At 50.3% G+C, this 21178-nt stretch overlaps 1 protein-coding gene across 1 annotated transcript in view; it reads left to right on the forward strand.

Annotated features, from left to right (window-relative positions):
• The window catches only part of LOC142250051 (complement factor H-related protein 4-like), a 605766-nt gene that overhangs the window by 217010 nt on the left and 367578 nt on the right, over positions 1-21178 (forward strand). The window contains exon 4 of the mRNA XM_075322112.1: positions 17950-18138. Within this exon, the coding sequence (XP_075178227.1) occupies positions 17950-18138 (189 nt within the window). The remainder of the gene's footprint in view (positions 1-17949; positions 18139-21178) is intronic.

Consider the following 21178-nt stretch of genomic DNA (forward strand, 5'->3'; position numbering starts at 1 on the left):
TTGTTGACCGATGCACATTGATACCATCTGCAGGAAGATGATGCTGCAGATCTTTGGAGGTGGTCTGTGGATTGTCCTTGACTGTTCTCACCATTCTGCTTCTCTGCCTTTCTGATATTTTTCTTGGCCTGCCACTTCTGGGCTTAACAAGAACTGTACCTCTGTTCTTCCATTTCCTTACTATGTTCCTCACAGTGGAAACTGACAGTTTAAATCTCTGAGACAACTTTTTGTATCCTTCCCCTGAACAACTATGTTGAATAATCTTTGTTTTCAGATCATTTGAGAGTTGTTTTGAAGAGCCCATGATGCCACTCTTCATAGGAGATTCAAATAGGAGAATAACTTGCAAGTGGTCACCTTAAATACCTTTTCTCATGATTGGATACACCTGCCTATGAAGTTCAAAGCTCAATGAGGTTACAAAACCAATTTAGTGCTTTAGTAAGTCAGTAAAAAGTAGTTAGGAGTGTTCAAATCAAGAAATTGATAAGGGTGCCCATACTTTTGCACCGGTCAAATTTTGTTTAAATGCAGATTGCACATTTTCTGTTAGTACAATAAATATCATTTCAATCCAGAAATATTACTTAGTCCATCGGTTATTAAATATTTGAAACTGAAATAGCTGTTACAAAAACCCAAATTGTGATAAAGAAAAAAGGTTAACATTAAAGGGGTGGTTCACCCATTTTTTTATTTTCTGTAGGAGTTCTACTTACCTTTCTAGGCGTTTTCTCCTTTGGCTTCTGTTTCCAGTTCTGGCACTGAGCGGCGCTATCCTGCACGCTCAGTGCCGGTCACATGACCCCCTGGAGCTGTGGCCGCCAGCATCCTCTGACGTCCCGGCATTTCCGGGCTCTCAAACTGGACGGGTACGTCAGAGGAGGCTGGCACCACTCAGATTGAGTGACAGGGCTGTGGGCGGTAACTACCGCACATCACAGCCCAGCATCGAGGTGAGGATCCGGAGGACGTCACTGTGGAGCCGGCGTCCTGCAGATGGTGAGGCACGGGGCGCCAGTGTGCAGTACAGGGAGGGAGGGGGTTCTTCAGCTGAATCCCCCCCTGCACGTAAGTATGTGCTCACACTCTCCACCCGCCCGCTCTGCTGCGATGTCAGGAGAGCGGCCGGTGTCGGGCAGTGTGATCATCTGCTCCTCCCAGCAGAAAGACACTGACAGGCATGTCACCGCTGTGCTCTGCCATCTGTCCTGCTGCATGGGACCAACTGTCTGCACTCTGTCACCTGCACCACAAGTCACAGAGTGGAGACAGTTGGTGACAGAGCACCTCTGCCCCCCCCCCCGTTCTTTCCCCACTCTCTTCTCTCCCCCCACTCTTCTCCCCCTCCCCTCTTCCCCCTCTTCTCTGCCCCCCCTTATCCCTCTCTCCTCTCCCCTCTCTTTTCCCTCGCTCTCTTCCCCCCCTCGTTCTCTTCCCCCCTCGCTCTCTTTTCCTCCCCCCGCGCTCTTTTCCTCCCCCCGCGCTCTTTTCCTCCCCCCGCGCTCTTTTCCTCCCCCCTCGCTCTCTTCCCCCCCCCTCGCTCTCTTTTCCTCCCCCCGTCGCTCTCTTTTCCTCCCCCCCCTCGCTCTCTTCTCTCCCCCCCCTCTCTCTCTTCTCCCCCCCTCTCTCTCTTCTCCCCCCCTCTCTCTCTTCTCCCCCCCTCTCTCTCTTCTCCCCCCTCTCTCTCTCTTCTCCCCCCTCTCTCTCTCTTCTCCCCCCCTCTCTCTCTATTCCCCCCTCTCTCTCTTCTCCCACCTCTCTCTCTCTTCTCCCCCCCTCTCTCTCTCCCCCCCTCTCTTCTCCCCCCCTCTCTTTTCTCCCCCCCTCTCTCTCTCCCCCCTCTCTCCCCCCTCTCTTCTCCCCCCCTCTCTGCCCCCTCTCTCTCTCCCCCTCTCTCTTCTGCCCCCCTCTCTCTTCTGCCCCCCTCTCTCTTCTCCCCCCTCTCTCTTCTCCCCCCTCTCTTTCTTCCCCCCTCTCTCTCTTCTCCCCCCCGCTCGCTCTCTTCTCCCCCCCGCTCGCTCTCTTCTCCCCCCCGGTCGCTCTCTTTCCCCCCCGCTCGCTCTCTTTTCCTCCCCCCGCTCGCTCTCTTTTCCTCCCCCCCGCTCGCTCTCTTTTCCTCCCCCCGCTGGCTCTCTTTTCCTCCCCCCCGCTCGCTCTCTTTTCCACCCCCCCGCTCTCTTTTCCACACCCCCCGCTCGCTCTCTTTTCCACCCCCCCGCTCGCTCTTTTTCCTCGCTCTCTCCTGGCATGGTCAGTACAGAAATCTCTCCATCGTGGAGGGGTGAGAGGGAGTAATAAACATGGAGTCCCTACTGTGTCTGTGTATTTATTTCTAATAAAGTATTTTTCTCTGTGTGATGTCTTTTTGTTTTTTTTTAAACCCTTTGTTGAAGATTCTTAATGGCCAGGTTAAACTTGGCCTGACATTAAGAATCTCGGGCTTTATACCAGCTGGTAAAACATAGCTGGTATTAACCCCTTATTACCCAGCGTGCCACCTGCCACCAGGGCCACTGGAAGAGTTGGATACAGCGTCTGAAGATGGCGCTTCTATGAAAGCGCCATTTTCTGGGGCAGCTGTGGACTGCAATTCGCAGTGGGGGGCCCAGAAAGTCTGGGCACCCTGCACTGTGGATTCCAATCCCCAGCTGCCTAGTTGTACCTGGCTGGACTCAAAAATTTGGCGAAGCCTACATCATTTTTTTTTTTTTAATTATTTCATGAAATTCATGAAAAAAGGGCTTCTCTATATTTTTGGTTGCCAGCCGGGTACAACTAGGCAGCTGGGGGTTGGGGGCAGCCCGTAGCTGCCTGCTGTACCTGGCTAGCATCCAAAAATATGGCGAAGCCCACGTCATTTTCTTAAAAACGTTTTCAGGGAAAAACCTTTATAAAAAAAAATGCTTCCCTGCATTTCTATTGCCAGTGAAAGTAACACCAAGCAGCAGGGGCTAGCAGCCAGTAGCTGCTTTGGTTACCCTTAGCAATAGAAAATACAGCGGGAGCCCACAAACAATGTGATTTTTTTGTTTTTTTATTTTTAATGAATTTTTTTAAAAAAAAAATCAGCATGGGCTTCGCCCATCGAGCACCAGAGCATTTTACTTCTCATTCATCCCAAGTAATCAGATGACTCCAGTGTCGGCCGATTACTCGTTCTGTGTCCCCCTGCATCCATCGCAGCGTGTACGGGCTGTGAGGTCAGCGGAGTGGAGACAGTGACATGCTCTGCTCTGACACATAGTGTGCTGCATGTCACTATCTTTCTCCACTCTGGTACTTGTTGTGCAGGTGACCGGATGCTACATGTCACTAACTGTAGTTAGTTACTAACTGCAGAACTACAAGGCTCAGCATCCTCCATTCACTAGTGTATGCAGGAGAGCAGACAGCAGCTGCAGAACTACAAGGCTCAGCATCCTCCATCTAGGACTGTATGCAGTTTTTGAAATGACATGGGCTTCGCCATATTTTTGTATGCTAGCCGGGTACAGCAGGCAGGTACGGGCTGCCCCCAACCCCCAGCTGCCTATTTGTCCCCGGCTGGGAACCAAAAATATAGAGAAGCCCCTTTTTTTTTTAATTATTTCATGAATTTCATGAAATAATTTAAAAAAAAAATGACGTAAGCTTCGCCTAATTTTGGTGTCCAGCCGGGTACAACTAGGCAGCTGAGGATTGGAATCCACAGTGAAGGGTGCCCAAGCTTTCTGGGCACCCCCACTGCGAATTGCAGTCCGCAGTCACCCCAGAAAATGGCGCTTTCATAGAAGCGCCATCTTCTGGCGCTGTATCCAACTCTTCCAGCTGCCCTGATGCCGGGTGGCTAGCTGGGTAATAATGGAGTTAGGGCTAGCTGTATATTATCAGCTAGCCCTAAGCCCGAAATTCATGGTGTCACGCCAATATTAGACATGGCCACCATGAATTTATAGTAATGATAAAAAAAAAACACAACAACCAGAAAAATATTTTTATTAGAAATAAAACACAACACAATTAGTGACTCCATCTTTTTTTAAATAAACCCCCCTCCGCAGTAATCCTGGGTAGGGTCCCGCGCCGTCCAATCCGGATCCAATATCATCTGATCGGTTTGCTGGAAGGCAAAGCGATCAGATGATGTGTCAGGTTAAACTACGTGAATCACATGACACATCAGATGATTGTATAAAAGCCGATTATACAATCAGCTGATGCATCAGTAGAAAAAAAAAATAAATAAATACTCACGTCTGTGCTGATTACCGGCAGCTCCTGCAGGGGAGTCTGATCCTGGCCCATCACTGCAGGAGCTGCCGGTAATCAGCTGATGAAGTCCCCTGACGGCAGGATCAGCTGATAGCCGGCCGGGCACGAAAAAGCTGGCGAGACCACGAGAATCGATCAGCTGATGCGTCAGGTGACTGCATCAGGTGATCCAACACCAGGTCCTGCAAGCTTCGTACGTGCCCCGGGGAGACTGCACACAGCCGAAGCGGCGGTACCGAGACAGGGGCTGGAAGCGGGCATGGCACCGGGACCCTGCAGACAGGTGAGTATGACATACACACATACACACTCACACACACACTGTATATACGCACACACACTGTATATACGCACACACTGTATATACACACACACACACTGTATATACACACACACACTGTATATACGCGCACACATACACTGTATACACACACACACACACACTGTATATACACACACACACTGTATATACGCGCACACATACACTGTATATACGCGCACACACACTTTCTTCCCCTGGCTGTGTAGAGCTGCTGCTGTCTCTGTGTGATTGCTCTCAGTGCACATCCACTGGGAAGAGGCAGGGAGGAGGGTTTGGGTGGGAGCAGGGTGGGTGTATTAGACACAATGGGTGTGTTAGATAAGCTAGACACCGCCCTAGAGCCACAAAGAATTCTGGGACTTGTAGGAACTGAACACAGGAAGTCAGAGGAGAGATTAACCCCATCAGAGCTGGAGCCAGCAATGAGCATGTGCTGCTAGTGCACAATAAAAGGTAATTTTGCTGAAAAAACATAATAGATGTGTTGAGGGGCACATATTAGCAAGATTTTTTAGAAAAAAAAAATCAGTTTTGGTAACTGGACAACTTCTTTAATAGGGGTGCCCAAACTTTTCATATGACTGTATTGGAAAGTGCAAACAGTGTGACACATGTCCACTGCTCCTGTCAGCACAACTAAGCATAGACAAATGTTCATTTCACCGCACTATCAATGCGATCCCGAGAGCTGTATCAGTCCTTGTAATTATGCCAGTTCTTACAACTGTACTGAGAAAAACTCAGGAGTAGAGTTGAGCGCGGTTCGAGGTTCTCCAGTTCGCGGTTCGAGTGATTTTTGGGGGTGTTCTAGATAGAACTAGAACTCAAGCTTTTTGCTAAAGCTCGATAGTTCTAGATACGTTCGAGAATTGTTCTAGCAGCAAAAAGCAGGGCTTTTTACAGCTACAGTGTGCAGGAGCCATCGCTGGCAGCCTGACAGAAGCTGGTAACCAAGATAAACATCGGGTATCCAAGCAAAGCGCTTTGGTTAGTAACCCGATGTTTATCCTAGTTACGTGCAGGAAGCCCACACTTCCCCGCTCAGCTCACTCCGCCCCCTCCTGCACGCGGCATGTACACATACATACACACACACACACACACACACACGTCCCCAGCCATGCAGTCCACGACACTGACGTCCTCCTGTCACTCTGCAGCACACATGGTCCCGCTCGGCTTACCTGCAGTGATGAAGTCCCGACCTCAGCGCTATCACTGTCCTCCATGGCCGCCGCTTGTCACATCACCTTCTCTCGCTTCCGACCCGAGACTGACTAGCGGTGACGTCACGGGCCTCTTGGCTGTGAAGGCGGCGGTCATTGAACTCAGTGACAGGTGCTGTCAGCAGTGCAGGAGATCAGCACAGGTAATGTACCTCGCTGACAGCAGCACTTGTCATGCCCTGCAGTGACCTGGGCTGACCCATTGATGTTAGCTCAGATCACTGCACTGCTCTCCCAGCCAATGGGGAACATCCTGCTATTCATTGACTGGGACAGTGTGGATCGTCATGGCAACCCCTTGGATAACACCAGACCTGGATTTGTTTTTCTTTCTAATAAATTGGTTAAAGAGGGAATGTATTGGGGAGTGTTTTTTCAAATAAAAATGTGTTTGTCGTCTATTTTTTTTTATTACTGACTAGGTTGGTGATGTCGGGTATCTGATAGACGCCTGACCTCACCAAACCCAGGGCTTGATGCCAGGTGACATTACATATCTGGTATTAACCCCATATATTACCCCGTTTGCCACCGCACCAGGGCGTGGGATGAGCTGGGGCGAAGCACCAGGATTGGCACATCTAATGGATGCGCCATTTCTGGGGCGGCTGCGGCCTGCTATTTTTAGGCTGGGGAGAGTCCAATACAATGGACCTCCCTAGTCTGAGAATATCAGACCACAGCTGTCTGCTTTACCTTGGCTGGTGATCCAATTTTCGGGGGACTCCTACGTGTTTTTTTTTTTTAAATTATTTATTTAATTTAAAATAACAGCGTGGGGTGCCCTCAGTTTTGGATTACCAGCCAAGGTGAGGTTGCCAGCTGTGGTCTGCAGGCTGCAGCCGTCTGCTTTACCCTAGCTGGCTACAAAAATAGGGGGAACCCTACGTCATTTTTTTTTTTCATTTTTTTGGCTAAATACAAAGCTAAGCACCCCTTAGTGCCACATGAAAGGCACCAAAGGGTGCAAAATTACAAAATGCAGGAGAGTGGGACATTATGTGTCTTTCTGCCATTATAATGACAGAAAAGACTGATATGAAGTGTACAAGCACAAGAAAATCAGAGCGCTCTACGCTGTGAAAAGCAGTAGAAAATGGCACTGGAGTGAACATGTGACCGCCTCATGTAGGATGAAGCTATGGATCCTGGGTAAATGTATGCATTTACTCTCCTTCAGTTTTTTTGCAGTACACAAAAAAAACGGAAGGCACATGGATGACAAACAGATGACATACGGACCGTCTACGGAACGGAAACGGATGCCACACGAATGCACCTGTGAAAAAAAAACGGACTGTTTTTTGCAGACCGCAAAAATGGATCGGTCGTGTTAATGCAGCCTTATTCTGATCTGCCGTTTATAAACAGCAGGCAGAAATAAGTGAATAACGCCCCCCGGCGTCAGAAAATCTCCGGGGTTTCAGGGCTAGCTGAGACCCTGGAGATCATGATTCAGGACGGTTTTTCCGGTCCCCGCTCACGTGATCACAGGTATACACCGTACACCGATGATCACGTTACAGTAAATGACAGCGCCGGTAAAAAATTATTTATCTCCCATCTGGCATGAACAAACATGATAAATCTCCTCCCCGGTCCCCTCCGGTCCCCCGGTGTCGCCAAAGTGCCCCCCCTGATGCCCTCCCAGAAATCCAAGATGGCCGCGCGCGCAGCAGCGCGCCGGTCGCATTCACCCTACTCCTCTGATTTCTGTCGCATTTGCCATGACACATGCGACAGAAAACTCCTCCCCAGGCCCTGCCAGGTCACCCCCTATAACCCCACCGGTGTTCCCCGGTGGCCCACGGTACCTGTGTAGCGTTGATCCCCCCACGGCCCTCTCCTTCACAATAGACGCTGCCGCATGCACACAGCGGCTGTCAGCTCAGCTTCCTGTGTTCAGACACAGTGAGTGGTGGTTATGCATCTGTAAGCTAAATGGGCGGCACGGTGGCTCAGTGGTTAGCACTGCAGTCTTGCAGCGCTGAGGTCCTGAATTCAATTCTCACCAAGGACACCATCTGCAAGGAGTTTGTATGTTCTCCCTGTGTTTGCGTGGGTTTCCTCCAGGTACTCCGGTTTCCTCCCACACTCCAAAGACATACAGCGCTATGGAATTAATAACGCTATATAAATGAATAAATTATTATTATTACTGCAATGCCCTGCTCATGAGGTAAGGAACATAATTGATCAGGAGAGCTATATACTACATTTCCAAATGGAGGGATTTGCTTTTATAGTTTCCCTGCTGAACAACTACCAAACATGAGAGTCCGTTATACGCCACAAGAAAACACATCTAAATAGCGAGCTCTGTTGTTAAGTATTCATTCAGCTGGATAACTGGACTTAAAGGGGTATTCCATCTCCACGATCCTATCCCCAATATATAGTAGGTGGAATAGCAATAATATCAGCAAATACCAATATTTGGAAATGTAGAATAGTTCTCCTGATTAGGCATGCCCTTACCTCATGAGCAGGGCATTGCAGCTTTGGTAGCAACCATTACGACATAGACTCTGCTGCTGTGGACCCAGGGAGAGTGAGTGCAGATTCATTGCACCCACACTCCTCACATGAAGGGTCCGAACTCCTAGAAAATGGGGGATACGTTCCCTGAGTGTCTCCCCCCCATATTCTAGACGGTCCAGAGTCGTCGTGGGACCCCTTTATTTTTTTTTCTTACAATAAATTGGTGAAAGAGGAAATGTTTTGGAGACTGTTTTTTCAAATAAATTTCTTTTGTCGATTTTTTTTTTTTTTATTTTGTTAGTACTGACAGTTTATGATGTTGGGTATCTAATAGACGCCATGACATCACAAACTGCTGGGCTTGATCTCAGGTGACTTTACAGCTAGTATCAACCCGATTTATTACCCCGTTTGCCACTGCACCAGGGCACGGGATGAGCTGGGGTGAAGCGCCAGGATTGGCGCATCTAGTGGATGCGCCACGTCTGGGGTGCCTGCGGCCTGCTATTTTTAGGCTGTGAAGGCCCAATAACTATGGACCTTCCCACCCTGAGAATACCAGACCACAGCTGTCCGCTTTACCTTGGCTGGTGATCCAATTTGGGGGGGACCCTACTTTTATTGTGTAATTATTAAAATTTATAAAATAATTATAAAAAAAGAGCCTGAGGGGACCTCCACATTGGATCCCCAACCACGGTAAAGCTGCCAGCTGTGGTTTTCAGGCTACAGCCGTCTGCTTTACCCTAGCTGGCTATCAAAAATGGGGGGACCCAACGTCATTTTTTTTTAACTATGTTTTAAATAGAAAAAATTAATGGGCTTCCCTGTATTTTGATTGCCAACCAAGGTAACGGCAGGCAGATGTGGGTGGCAACCCATAGCTGTCTGCTTTATCTGCGCTGAGAATCAAAAATACCGCGGAGCGCTACATCATTTTTTTTAAAGATTTATTTTTACAGCACTGTGATGTCCAGCAATCAAAATCCAGGGAAGCCCATTTTGTTTTTAGTTATTTAAATAAATAATTAAAAAAAATATATATGGGCTCCCGCTGCATTTTTTGTATTGCTAGCTAAGGGTAATCCAAGCAGCTACTGGCTGCTAACCCCCACTGCTTGGTGTTACCTTCACTGGCAATGGAAAATCCAGGGAAGCATTTTTTATTTTTTTTGCCAAAAAACTACAAAAAAAGGACGTCAGCGTCGCCATATTTTTGTATGCTAGCCAGGTATAGCAGGCAGGTGGCAGGTGCTGGAAGAGTTGGATACAGCGCCAGAAGATGGCGCTTTTATGAAAATGTGTCACGCTCCCCGGGTCCCCTGCTCTGCTCCCCGGCTCACCTGCCATGCTCCCCGGCTTCCCTGCGTCGCTTCCCGGTTCCTCTGTCCGGCGTCCACCACTCCCCGGTCTTCAGCCTCCATTGCCTGCGGTTCCCAGGCGTCCAGGTCCCAGCTCCCGGCGCCCGGCGGCTTCTCAGCCCCAGCCCGGCTCTCCTGCTTCCTCCTCACCGCTCCCTGCCCTGGCTTCTGGCACCCGGGCCTCGCGCATGCGCATTAGGGCGCGCGCGCGGTCATTGACCCTTTCTTAAAGGGCCAGCGTCCACTGACAGGAAATTAAGCACACAGGTACAGGGTATAAAGGGGTTAGTGTCCAAGTGGGCGGGGCCTGTTCTTCGTGTTTTCCCAAGCTAGGAGTCAGGTCTCCTTGTGTTCTTGTGAGATACTCACCTCTCTCTCTTCTAGAGCCGATCCTGCCTCGCCATCCGGTCCTGCCGAACCCCGAACCCCGAACGCTGACCATCTGCCATCCTGACAGTCCGTTCCATCTCTGATCCCTGTGGTGACCCGTCCTCTCGCTCCATCGGTTCCGGACTCCGCCTGACAACATCTCGGCTTCCGAACCTGAGCTCCGTCACCTGGACTACCATCAGTGACTCCGTGGTCCCAGGGACTTCTCCATTCTACGCTTGTGCACGGACTGTCCTGCTACCCGTAGTGCTCCGGCTACCGAACCCCTTACCTTCATCAAGGAGTTCGGCCCAGTGGATCCACCTCCTGGGTCTGCCCGTCCATCTGGCCCTAATAGTGAGAACAGGCCATGGATCCCGCCGAAGCACTAGCGGCCTTGCATGAGGAACTCCAACGCCAGCGTGAGACCCAGACCCGCATGCTGAACTTTATGACTTCTGTGGATGCCCACTTGAACACGCTACAAGCGTCGGTTACATCTTCAGCATCTCGGGCTTCCACTAGACAATCCACGGCTCCAGCTCCCATGGCAGCCTCCTCGGATGCTTCCAGGCTTCGTTTGGCCTCACCACCCCGGTACGCCGGAGATCCCAAGACCTGCAGGGGATTCATAAACCAATGCTCCCTCCATTTCACGCAGCTGCCGCATTTGTTTGCCTCCGACCAAGCCAAGGTTGCCTTCATAATGTCTCATCTAGACGGCGAGGCACTGGCGTGGATGAACCCCTTGTGGGAGAAGGAGGACCCTATGACCACGAACATCCAGGAGTTCCTGCAGGCATTTCGTGGCACCTTTGACGAGCCCGGACGCGCCTCCGCGTCTGCCTCATCTCTTCTCCGGTTACGTCAGGGGACTCTGACGGTGGGTCAATATGCCATCCGTTTTCGCACCTTGGCTTCGGAACTCGGGTGGAACAACGAGGCTCTAACCGCCGCCTTCTGGGAAGGACTCTCGGGTCGAATTAAAGATGAGCTGGCTGGTCGTGACGTACCGTCCACCCTGGATGCCCTGATTACCCTAGCGACTCGAGTGGACATTCGCTTTCAGGAGCGATCCAAAGAGGTGTCCCGTGAGAGACGTCCGGTACGGCATTCCTCTCCTCCGCAGAAGCCCGCTGTACTTCAGTCTACGGCATCTGGTGGCTCCGTCCACTTAGCCAATGCAAATCGACCGTGTGCGGCAGTCTGAACAACGCCGAGCAGAGTGGCTCGCCAAGGGCCTCTGCTTCTACTGCGGAGAGGGCACACACCTTCTACGTTCCTGTCCAGAGAGGCCAGGAAACTCCAAAGCCTAGGGTTGGTAGGAGAGGCCACCCTAGGTGCTGGGACTCTCTCAGACCCGGTTACGTGGACTGTTCAAGTGACAACGGGAGAGACGCGGTTCACGGCCGAGGCGTACCTCGATTCTGGGGCAGCAGGCAATTTCATCCAGCAGGCCACGGTGGACAAGTACCAGGTGCCTGTTACTCCACTCGACAAACCCCTCGTGATTGCCTCTGTGGATGGGAGACCCCTATCTGACACCATCTCGTGGATCACCAGGCCGGTGGAACTGCGTATCGGTGCCCTGCACACTGAGAACATCGCTCTCTACGTCCTCCCACACATGTCCCATCAAATCCTGCTGGGACTCCCCTGGTTACGGACACATGAACCGTCAGTCAGCTGGGGCACTGGTGAAATCACCCGATGGGGCTCTTCTTGCCATGAGAACTGTCTGAAGACCATACAACCCATCCGACGACCTCCGATTCCAGAGTCCCTACCGGGACTGCCCTCGGCCTATTGGTCCTTCGCGGACGTCTTTGACAAAAAGGAATCAGAGGTACTTCCGCCACATCGTCCTTACGATTGTGCCATCGACCTGCTCCCGGGAACTACACCACCTCGAGGACGGATATATCCGCTGTCTCCTGCCGAAACAAGGGCCATGTCTACTTACATCACTGAGAGCCTGGCAAAGGGATTCATTCGGAGAAACTCCTCTCCTGCTGGAGCAGGCTTCTTTTTCGTTAAGAAGAAAGAAGGGGACCTACGCCCATGCATAGACTACCGGGGATTGAACCAAATCACTGTGAAAAACAAGTACCCCCTGCCGCTCATCCCCGAATTGTTTGATCGGCTTAGAGGAGCTCGTGTGTTTACCAAGTTGGATCTTCGGGGTGCCTACAACCTGGTCCGCATCCGCTCTGGGGACGAATGGAAGACCGCGTTCAATACTCGCGATGGGCACTATGAATACTGTGTGATGCCCTTCGGCCTGTGCAACGCACCAGCAGTCTTCCAGGAATTGGTGAACGACGTGTTTCGGGACCTTCTCTACATCTGTGTGGTGGTGTATCTTGATGACATCCTGGTCTTTTCTCCGGACCTCCAGACCCACAGAGAGAACGTACAGCTGGTACTACGACGACTGAGGGAGAATCGTCTGTATGCCAAGTACGAGAAGTGCGTCTTCGAGCAGTCCTCCCTTCCCTTCCTGGGTTACGTCATCTCCGATACCGGACTGCAGATGGATCCGAAGAAGGTCTCTTCCATTCTCAACTGGCCTCCTCCTTCTGGACTAAAGGCAATCCAACGCTTTCTGGGATTCGCCAACTATTACCGCCAGTTCATCCCTCACTTCTCGGCTCTGGCTGCTCCTCTCTCCGCCTTGACCAAGAAGGGGGCTAATCCAAAGGACTGGTCACCTGCGGCCGACGCCGCGTTTGGCTCTCTGAAGCGGGCATTTGCCTCCTCTCCTGTGCTCCACCGTCCGGAGTTAAACCGACAGTTCACCTTGGAGGTGGATGCCTCCTCCTCGGGAGCCGGAGCAGTACTCATGCAGAAGTCCTCCTCCGGGAAGATGGGGACTTGCGGTTTCTTCTCCAAGTGCTTCTCTGCGCCTGAACGCAACTACACCATCGGTGACCGAGAGCTATTGGCAGTCAAACTGGCTCTGGAGGAATGGCGCTACCTTCTGGAAGGAGCAGTGTACCCCGTTATTATTTACACGGACCACAAGAACCTGGAATACCTGCGGTCTGCTCAACGACTGAACCCACGGCAAGCCAGGTGGTCCTTGTTCTTTGCCAGATTCGACTTCCAGCTCCATTTCCGACCCACGGACAAAAATGTACGCGCAGATGCCTTGTCCAGGTCATTCATGCCCATGGAGCAGGAGGAGGAGACATCCCAGCCCATCATTTGCCCTAGTAAAATCATTCCGGTGGCTCCAGTCACCCTGGCCCAGATACCGCCCGGGAAGACCTATGTCTCTGAGACTGACAGGCAAAAAGTATTACACTGGGGCCATGCCTCGAAAATAGCCGGTCATGCTGGTCAGAAGAGAACATGGAGTACGATTGTACGTCATTACTGGTGGCCATCCCTTCGGACGGATGTCGCTTCTTTTGTCTCAGCCTGCCCCTCCTGTGCCAGGAACAAGACGCCCAAACACCTGCCATATGGCCGTCTCCTGCCTCTGCCTATACCCTCAGTTCCGTGGCAACACATTGCGATGGACTTTATTACGGACTTGCCACTGTCCTCCGGACACACAGTAATATGGGTCGTGGTGGATCGGTTCTCTAAAATGGCTCATTTCGTCCCTATGGCTGAACTGCCCTCTGCCCAGGAACTCGCTGACGCCTATATACAACACATCTTCCGCTTGCATGGCTTTCCATCACACATTGTGTCCGACAGAGGAACTCAGTTCACCTCCCGCTTCTGGAGGGCTCTCTGCAAACATCTGGGAGTGACTCTGGACTTTTCTTCAGCCTACCATCCTCAGTCAAACAGCCAAGTGGAACGGGTCAATCAGATCTTGACCTCCTTCTTACGTCACTACGTCAACGCCCATCATGACGACTGGTCCACGCTTCTTCCTTGGGCGGAATTCTCCCATAACCACCACGTCAGTGAGTCCTCCTCCAGCTCTCCCTTCCATGTCGTTTACGGACTTCAGCCTTCCGTCCCATTGCCTGTATCCTCTTCCTCGGATGTCCCAGCTGCTGATACTGTAGCCCGCGACTTTGCAACGATTTGGGACTCTGTCAAGGCGTCCCTTGGACGTGCTTCCCTGCGGATGAAGAGACACGCAGACAAGAGGCGTCTGGACCCTCCGTGTTTCTCTCCAGGAGATCTCGTCTGGCTTGCCTCCAAGTACGTCCGATTGAAACTGCCCTCCTACAAGCTGGGACCTCGCTACATCGGGCCGTTTAAAATCCTCGGCAAGATCAATGAGGTCTCCTACAAGCTGCAGCTCCCGGCCACGATGAGGATACCCAACTCCTTCCACGTCTCCCTGCTCAAGCCGGTTGTCCTTGGTCCCTTCTCCGCTGCTGCCAGTTCGGCTCCCCCTCCTATTGCCGATGACGACATCTATGCGGTAAGGGATATCGTGGCCATGAAAACCGTACGGGGCCGACAGTTCTTCCTGGTGGACTGGACTGGGTATGGTCCTGAGGATAGGTCCTGGGAGCCCCGGGAGAATGTGGGTACTCCTCTGATCCGTGCCTTCCTGTCCCGGTTGCGGGGAGGGTGGCGTGGGGGGGGGTACTGTCACGCTCCCCGGGTCCCCTGCTCTGCTCCCCGGCTCACCTGCCACGCTCCCCGGCTTCCCTGCGTCGCTTCCCGGTTCCTCTGTCCAGCGTCCGCCGCTCCCCGGTCTCCAGCCTCCATTGCCTGCGGTTCCCAGGCGTCCAGGTCCCAGCTCCCGGCGCCCGGCGGCTTCTCAGCCCCAGCCCGGCTCTCCTGCTTCCTCCTCACCGCTCCCTGCCCTGGCTTCTGGCACCCGGGCCTCGCGCATGCGCATTAGGGCGCGCGCGCGGTCATTGACCATTTCTTAAAGGGCCAGCGTCCACTGACAGGAAATTAAGCACACAGGTACAGGGTATAAAGGGGTTAGTGTCCAAGTGGGCGGGGCCTGTTCTTCGTGTTTTCCCAAGCTAGGAGTCAGGTCTCCTTGTGTTCTTGTGAGATACTCACCTCTCTCTCTTCTAGAGCCGATCCTGCCTCGCCATCCGGTCCTGCCGAACCCCGAACCCCGAACGCTGACCATCTGCCATCCTGACAGTCCGTTCCATCTCTGATCCCTGTGGTGACCCGTCCTCTCGCTCCATCGGTTCCGGACTCCGCCTGACAACATCTCGGCTTCCGAACCTGAGCTCCGTCACCTGGACTACCATCAGTGACTCCGTGGTCCCAGGGACTTCTCCATTCTACGCTTGTGCACGGACTGTCCTGCTACCCGTAGTGCTCCGGCTACCAAACCCCTTACCTTCATCAAGGAGTTCAGCCCAGTGGATCCACCTCCTGGGTCTGCCCGTCCATCTGGCCCTAACAAAATGCCATTTTCTGAGGCGGCTGCAGACTGCAATTCGCAGCAGTGTGGCCCAGAAAGCTCAGGCCAACCTGTGCTGCGGATTCCAATCCCCAACTGCCTAGTTGTACATGACTGGACACAAAAATGGGGCGAAGCCTACGTCATTTGTTTTCTAATTATTTCATGAAATTCATGAAATAATAAAAAAAAGGCTTCCCTTTATTTTTGGTTCCCAACCGGGTACAAATAGGCAACTGGGGGTTGGGGGCAGCCGTTCCTGCCTGCTGTTCCTGGCTAGCATACAAAAATATGGCGAAGCCCACATAATTTTTTCAGGTGGCAAAAAACTTCTGTATAAAGTCCTTGATGGAGTATGCTAAGCCTTGTAGTTCTGCAGCTGCTGTCTGTCTGTATGGAGAAGAGCAGACAGCAGCTGCAGAACTACAAGGCTCAGCATACTCCATCCAGTCCTGTATGCAGAAGTTTTTTGTCCACCAAAAAAATGACGTGGGCTTCGCCATATTTTTGTATGCTAGCCAGGTACAGCAGGCAGCCACGGGCTGCCTCCAACCCCCAGTTGCCTATTTGTACCCGGCTGGGAACCAAAAATATAGGGAAGCCCGTTTTTTTTAATTATTTCACTTATTTCATGAAATAATGAAAAAACAAATGACGTGGGCTTCGCCCCATTTTTGTGTCCAGCCAGGTACAACTAGGCAGCTGGGAATTGGAATCCGCAGCACAGGTTAGCCCGAGGTTTCTGGGCGCCTCTGCTGCGAATTTCAGTCCGCAGCCGTCCCAGAAAATGGCGCTCTCATAGAAGCGCCATCATCTGGCGCTGTATCCAACTCTTCCACCAGCCCTGCAGCCAGGTGGCTTGTTGGGTAATCATGAGTTAATACTGGCTTTGTTTTACTAGCCAGTATTAAGCCAGAGATTCTTAATGTCAGGCACGTTTGACCCGGCCATTAAGAATCTCCAATAAAGGGTTAAAAAAAAGACACCACACAGAGAAAAAATACTTTAATAGAAATAAATACACAGACACATTAGAGACTCCATCTTTATTACCCCCTGTCAGCCCTCCACGATCCATGGTCTTCTGTCTTTCTCATTCAACAAATGCAGCTCTGCTACATCACTGCTGCATGGGGGAAGACGCTGCTTCCAGTGGAGCCTTCACTCTGTGAAGGCTCCACGGGAAGCAGCGTGCAGCCTTCACTCCGTGAGAGATCAGTGCTGCTAGCGGTAACAGCAGTAACGCTGACAGACGCGTTACCAAAGCAACGGTGCTCCCGGAGCCGCGGTTAGCGGTGACGTCACCGCTAACTGCGTTGCTATGGCAACGGTGATCTCCGTTAATGACCGGCGGTGTCAGCCGGGCCCTAACGGAATGGGGAGTCGGCCGTGTGCTAGAGCATGTCGCCGGTACACGGCGATACACAAATGTGCACCGTGTACTGGAGAGATGCACTCGCAGGTCCTACATGACGCGTCATAGTCATGTGACCAGTCTGTAGCCAATGAGATAATAGCCACGTGACTGGTCACATGGCTATTTTGACGTCACGATAGGTCCTGCATCACTGCTGGCAGTGCTGGACACCGGGAGGATTCAGCGATCATCGGATGGAATAGTGGCAGGAGACAGAGTGCAGGAGGGATCGCGGGGACCAGTAAGTGTTATGGCAATGTTTATTAACTGTATATGTACATTTATAATGCATTTTTATGTGTTTGTGATTGCCTCCCATTATATCCTATAGGTTCGAGTTTCGTTCGTCGAACGTTCGACGAACCGAACTCAAACGGGACCTCCGTTCGACGAACCGAACTCGAGCCGAACCACGGCCGGTTCGCTCATCCCTACTCAGGAGACAAACTGCTTGTGCGACCTGAATGGGCTGCAGGTATTGCATAATGTTACGAGATGGAACATGGACACTGGCGAAATGGGAAACTAGACCAGAGTGAGTCTGGAGGATGAGGAGAGAGTAATTATCTGTGGTCACCATCTGACAAACCATTCTCTTTTTGGGGTTTGTCTTGTAGTTGCCCCTCCAGTGCCCGTTTTCATTTTCATTTATACCAAAGCAATCAAAACAACCAAAATTCTTCCTAAATGGATAGATTGATATCCCTGTGTGTAAATCTTACCCTATTTTTTCTTTAACATGTGAATATTAACACAATAGGGTTTTGGACAAATGTTTAAAATATGACACGTGTCACTTTACAGTACTTGGTAATACCTCTGAAATTATATAACACAGCCCAGTGATTCTGAGATTGTTTTAAGGTTTTTTGTGTAACACATTACAATTTATTTTAGTGGTAAAGTTAAGTTGAGAAATTTTGCATTTATTTATGAAAATCCTTGAAATTTGACCAAAATGTAAAAAAAATGTAATTTTCAGTTCTTTAATTTTATACCATTAAACAAGTAGCTTCAATGGTCAATCAGGATCATGTAATCTTTGCTTTGTCAGCCTTTTGTATTTTCAAACTTGAGTTACTGGTAGATTGTATTAGTTTTAGCAGCTGTTGTCAGACTTTTTTCATCCTTATAACTACATTTTCTCTTTTTATAATTTGTTTCTGCAGGTAAAAAATGTGACAAACCTGATATTAAAAATGGATATATTTACAACGGCTGGTATCACAGGTTTCCAAAGAATCCTGGAAGTTTTTTAGAATATCGGTGTAATCAAAATTATCTCACACCACAGAAAGATTACTGGGAGAGAATAGAGTGTACTAACCATGGATGGAGTTCTGAACCAAAATGCTTACGTAAGAATTTGTCCAGTATGATACTTTTCTTGAAAAGTAAAGATTGTTTTTAACATAAGTAGAGTTGAGCGCGGTTCGCGGTTCGAGGTTCTCCAGTTCTAGGCTCGAGTGATTTTGGGGCCTGTTCTAGATCGAACTAGAACTCGAGCTTTTTGCAAAAGCTCGATAGTTCTAGAAACGTTCGAGAACGGTTCTAGCAGCAAAAAAACAGCTAATTCCTAGCTTGGTTTCCGCTGTAATAGTGTAAGTCACTCTGTGAATCACACTATTATAACATTTCAGTGTATAGTGTGCGTGAACAGCGCCTTCAGATCACTGCTGTTTCTATAATGGCGATCACCATTTTTTTTTTTCCTTGTCTTCCTTTCCTAAGCGCGCGCGTGTAGTGGGGCGGGCCAGCATGTCAGCCAATCCCAGACACACACACAGCTAAGTGGACCTTTAGCCAGAGAAGCAACGGCATGTGTGATAGGATGTCCATGTCACATGTCCCTGCATTATAAAACCGGACATTTTCCTCAAGGACGCCATTATCTCTTCTGCGTCTTTGGTGTCAGACATCACTGTCGCAGCTCCGTCCTTTGTCCTATCGCTGATACAGCTGTATGCGCTCCATACACAGCGTTAGACAGCTTAGGGAGAGCACTTTCTAGCAGTCCTTTTAAGGGCTCAAACCGGCAGGGTCAGAGCCATAGGTGACAGGTCCTGAAAACAGCGACAGCGTCTGTGTAGCCAAGGTCAGGGATTTCCTCCCTGCATTTCCCTATTAGGAGGGAATAGAAAGGCAGGCTTCCATTCCTCTACCCAGAGCCCCACAATCCTGGCACTGTACCCTCCTGTCCTCTGCACACTCCAACTCATTATAACTAAGCCATTATACTAGCAAACACTCACTGTACCTAGTGGCATCCTAAACGTGGCTATTGGACTTTGCTATAGTCACACTAGTGCAAAGACATTTGCAGCACGTCTGCCTGCATTGCACACTCCAACTCATTATAACTAAGCCATTATACTAGCAAACACTCAGTGTACCTAGTGGCATCCTAAACGTGGCTATTGGACATTTGTCTAGTCACACTAGTGCAAAGACATTTGCAGCACGTCTGCCTGCATTACACACTCCAACTCATTATAACTAACCCATTATACTAGCAAACACTCAGTGTACCTAGTGGCATCCTAAACGTGGCTATTGGACATTTGTCTAGTCACACGAGTGCAAAGTCATTTGCAGCACGTCTGCCTGCATTGCACACTCCAACTCATTATAACTAAGCCATTATACTAGCAAACACTCAGTGTACCTAGTGGCATCCTAAACGTGGCTATTGGACTTTGCTATAGTCACACTAGTGCAAAGACATTTGCAGCACGTCTGCCTGCATTGCACACTCCAACTCATTATAACTAAGCCATTATACTAGCAATTGTTGCTGCCAGTTTAAGGGCCGTAGTTGCATTGTCAGGGATATTTATTCTTTATTATTCTGCTGTTAATAAAGCTAGACCACCACTGCAATCTACACCACCTCTCAATTTTTACTACCACATTTTCAATCCACAATCTTGTCGCAATCAACATGAGTGGCAAAATGACAGATGCTGGTGGAAAGGGGAAGAGGCGTGGTGGAAAAGGCAAAAAAGGTTTTGTCCGTGGGGAAGGTGGCAAAGCTCCATTATCATCTGCTGAAGATAGACCATCTACCAGCAAAAGTAAGATGTCTACTACTTACCGTGGACAATCCGATGTGCTCCCTTTTTTACGGACACGAACAACAGGAACAAAGGTAGATGATGGGCAAAAAAGGAAAATGCTTGAATGGATCTCAAGTGGTCCAACAAGTGCCCTCTCAGCCACTTCTAGTACCGCATCCATAAAACACCAGTCCTCTGAGTTGTCATCCAAATCAAACTTGATTTCTCCCAGCTCTGAAGTCTCCATCAGCCCTGCACAGTATGGTGGAACTGAGATGGCTGAGTCTGCAGAGCTGTTCAGTCACACTATAGCCTGGGAATCAGAGGTCTGCTCCCAAGCTACAGTGAGTACAGAACAGGAAATGGTCTGCAGTGATGACCAGAACCTTTGTGACTCTGATTCAGGCCGTGAGGACCAAGTTTCTGAGCATAATGTTGACCCTTTGTCACAAACTGTAACACCTGTGGTTATAGACAATGAGGAACATACTGATGAAGATGAGACTCAGATACCCGATTGGGATGACAACTTAAATATTCGGTCAGGGCAAGAAGAGGCTCAGTCTGAGGGGGAGGGGAGTGCAAACACAACAATTGATGATGAAGTTCTAGATCCCACCTACTGTCAACCCACAGTCAGGCACTCGAGGAGGTCAACAGAGGTGGTGGAGGAGGATGCAACTGATGACGAAGTTACCTTGCGCCTTCCTGGACAGAGTCGGAGTACTGGTAGCACGTCTACAACTACATCCTCAGCCACCACTCTGCCTCTGAGCATTATTCGGGGTGGATCAACAGGTCGCATGGCCTCTAAGCCTTGCCTAGCCTGGTCCTTTTTTGACATAGAAAAAGATCGCCCAAATTATGTGATCTGTAAAATTTGTCATGGTTCTCTTAGTAGAGGTCAAAACCTCAGCAGTTTGACAACTTCTTCCATGAATCGTCACATGAATAAATATCATATGGCCCGGTGGGAAGCTCACCGTGCTGCAATGCGGCCTAGCGGAGCGAACCATCCACCGCCTGCCCCTTCCAGTGCATCCGCGCGCTCGTCATCTTCTAGGACTGTGGGGACAGCTGTCACACCTGTTTTTCCACCCACAACTTCCACCACTGTAACCGCAACAGGCAGTTTGCTTGGTAGGTCGTCAGTTGTTTTGGAAGGGGAAACAAGTGAGTGTGTACAGCTCTCTCAGACATCGATAGCACCAACTTTGGATGAAGGCAACATCATGTCTCCGCCTGCACTTTCCTCACAAACCTGCATTTTTCCAGGGACACCCTACTCAACACCGTCTACACACAGCAGCCAGATCTCTGTCCCTCAGATGTGGACAAATAA

Source organism: Anomaloglossus baeobatrachus, chromosome 8 (assembly GCF_048569485.1).
Source record: "Anomaloglossus baeobatrachus isolate aAnoBae1 chromosome 8, aAnoBae1.hap1, whole genome shotgun sequence".
Lineage (NCBI taxonomy): Eukaryota > Metazoa > Chordata > Amphibia > Anura > Aromobatidae > Anomaloglossus > Anomaloglossus baeobatrachus.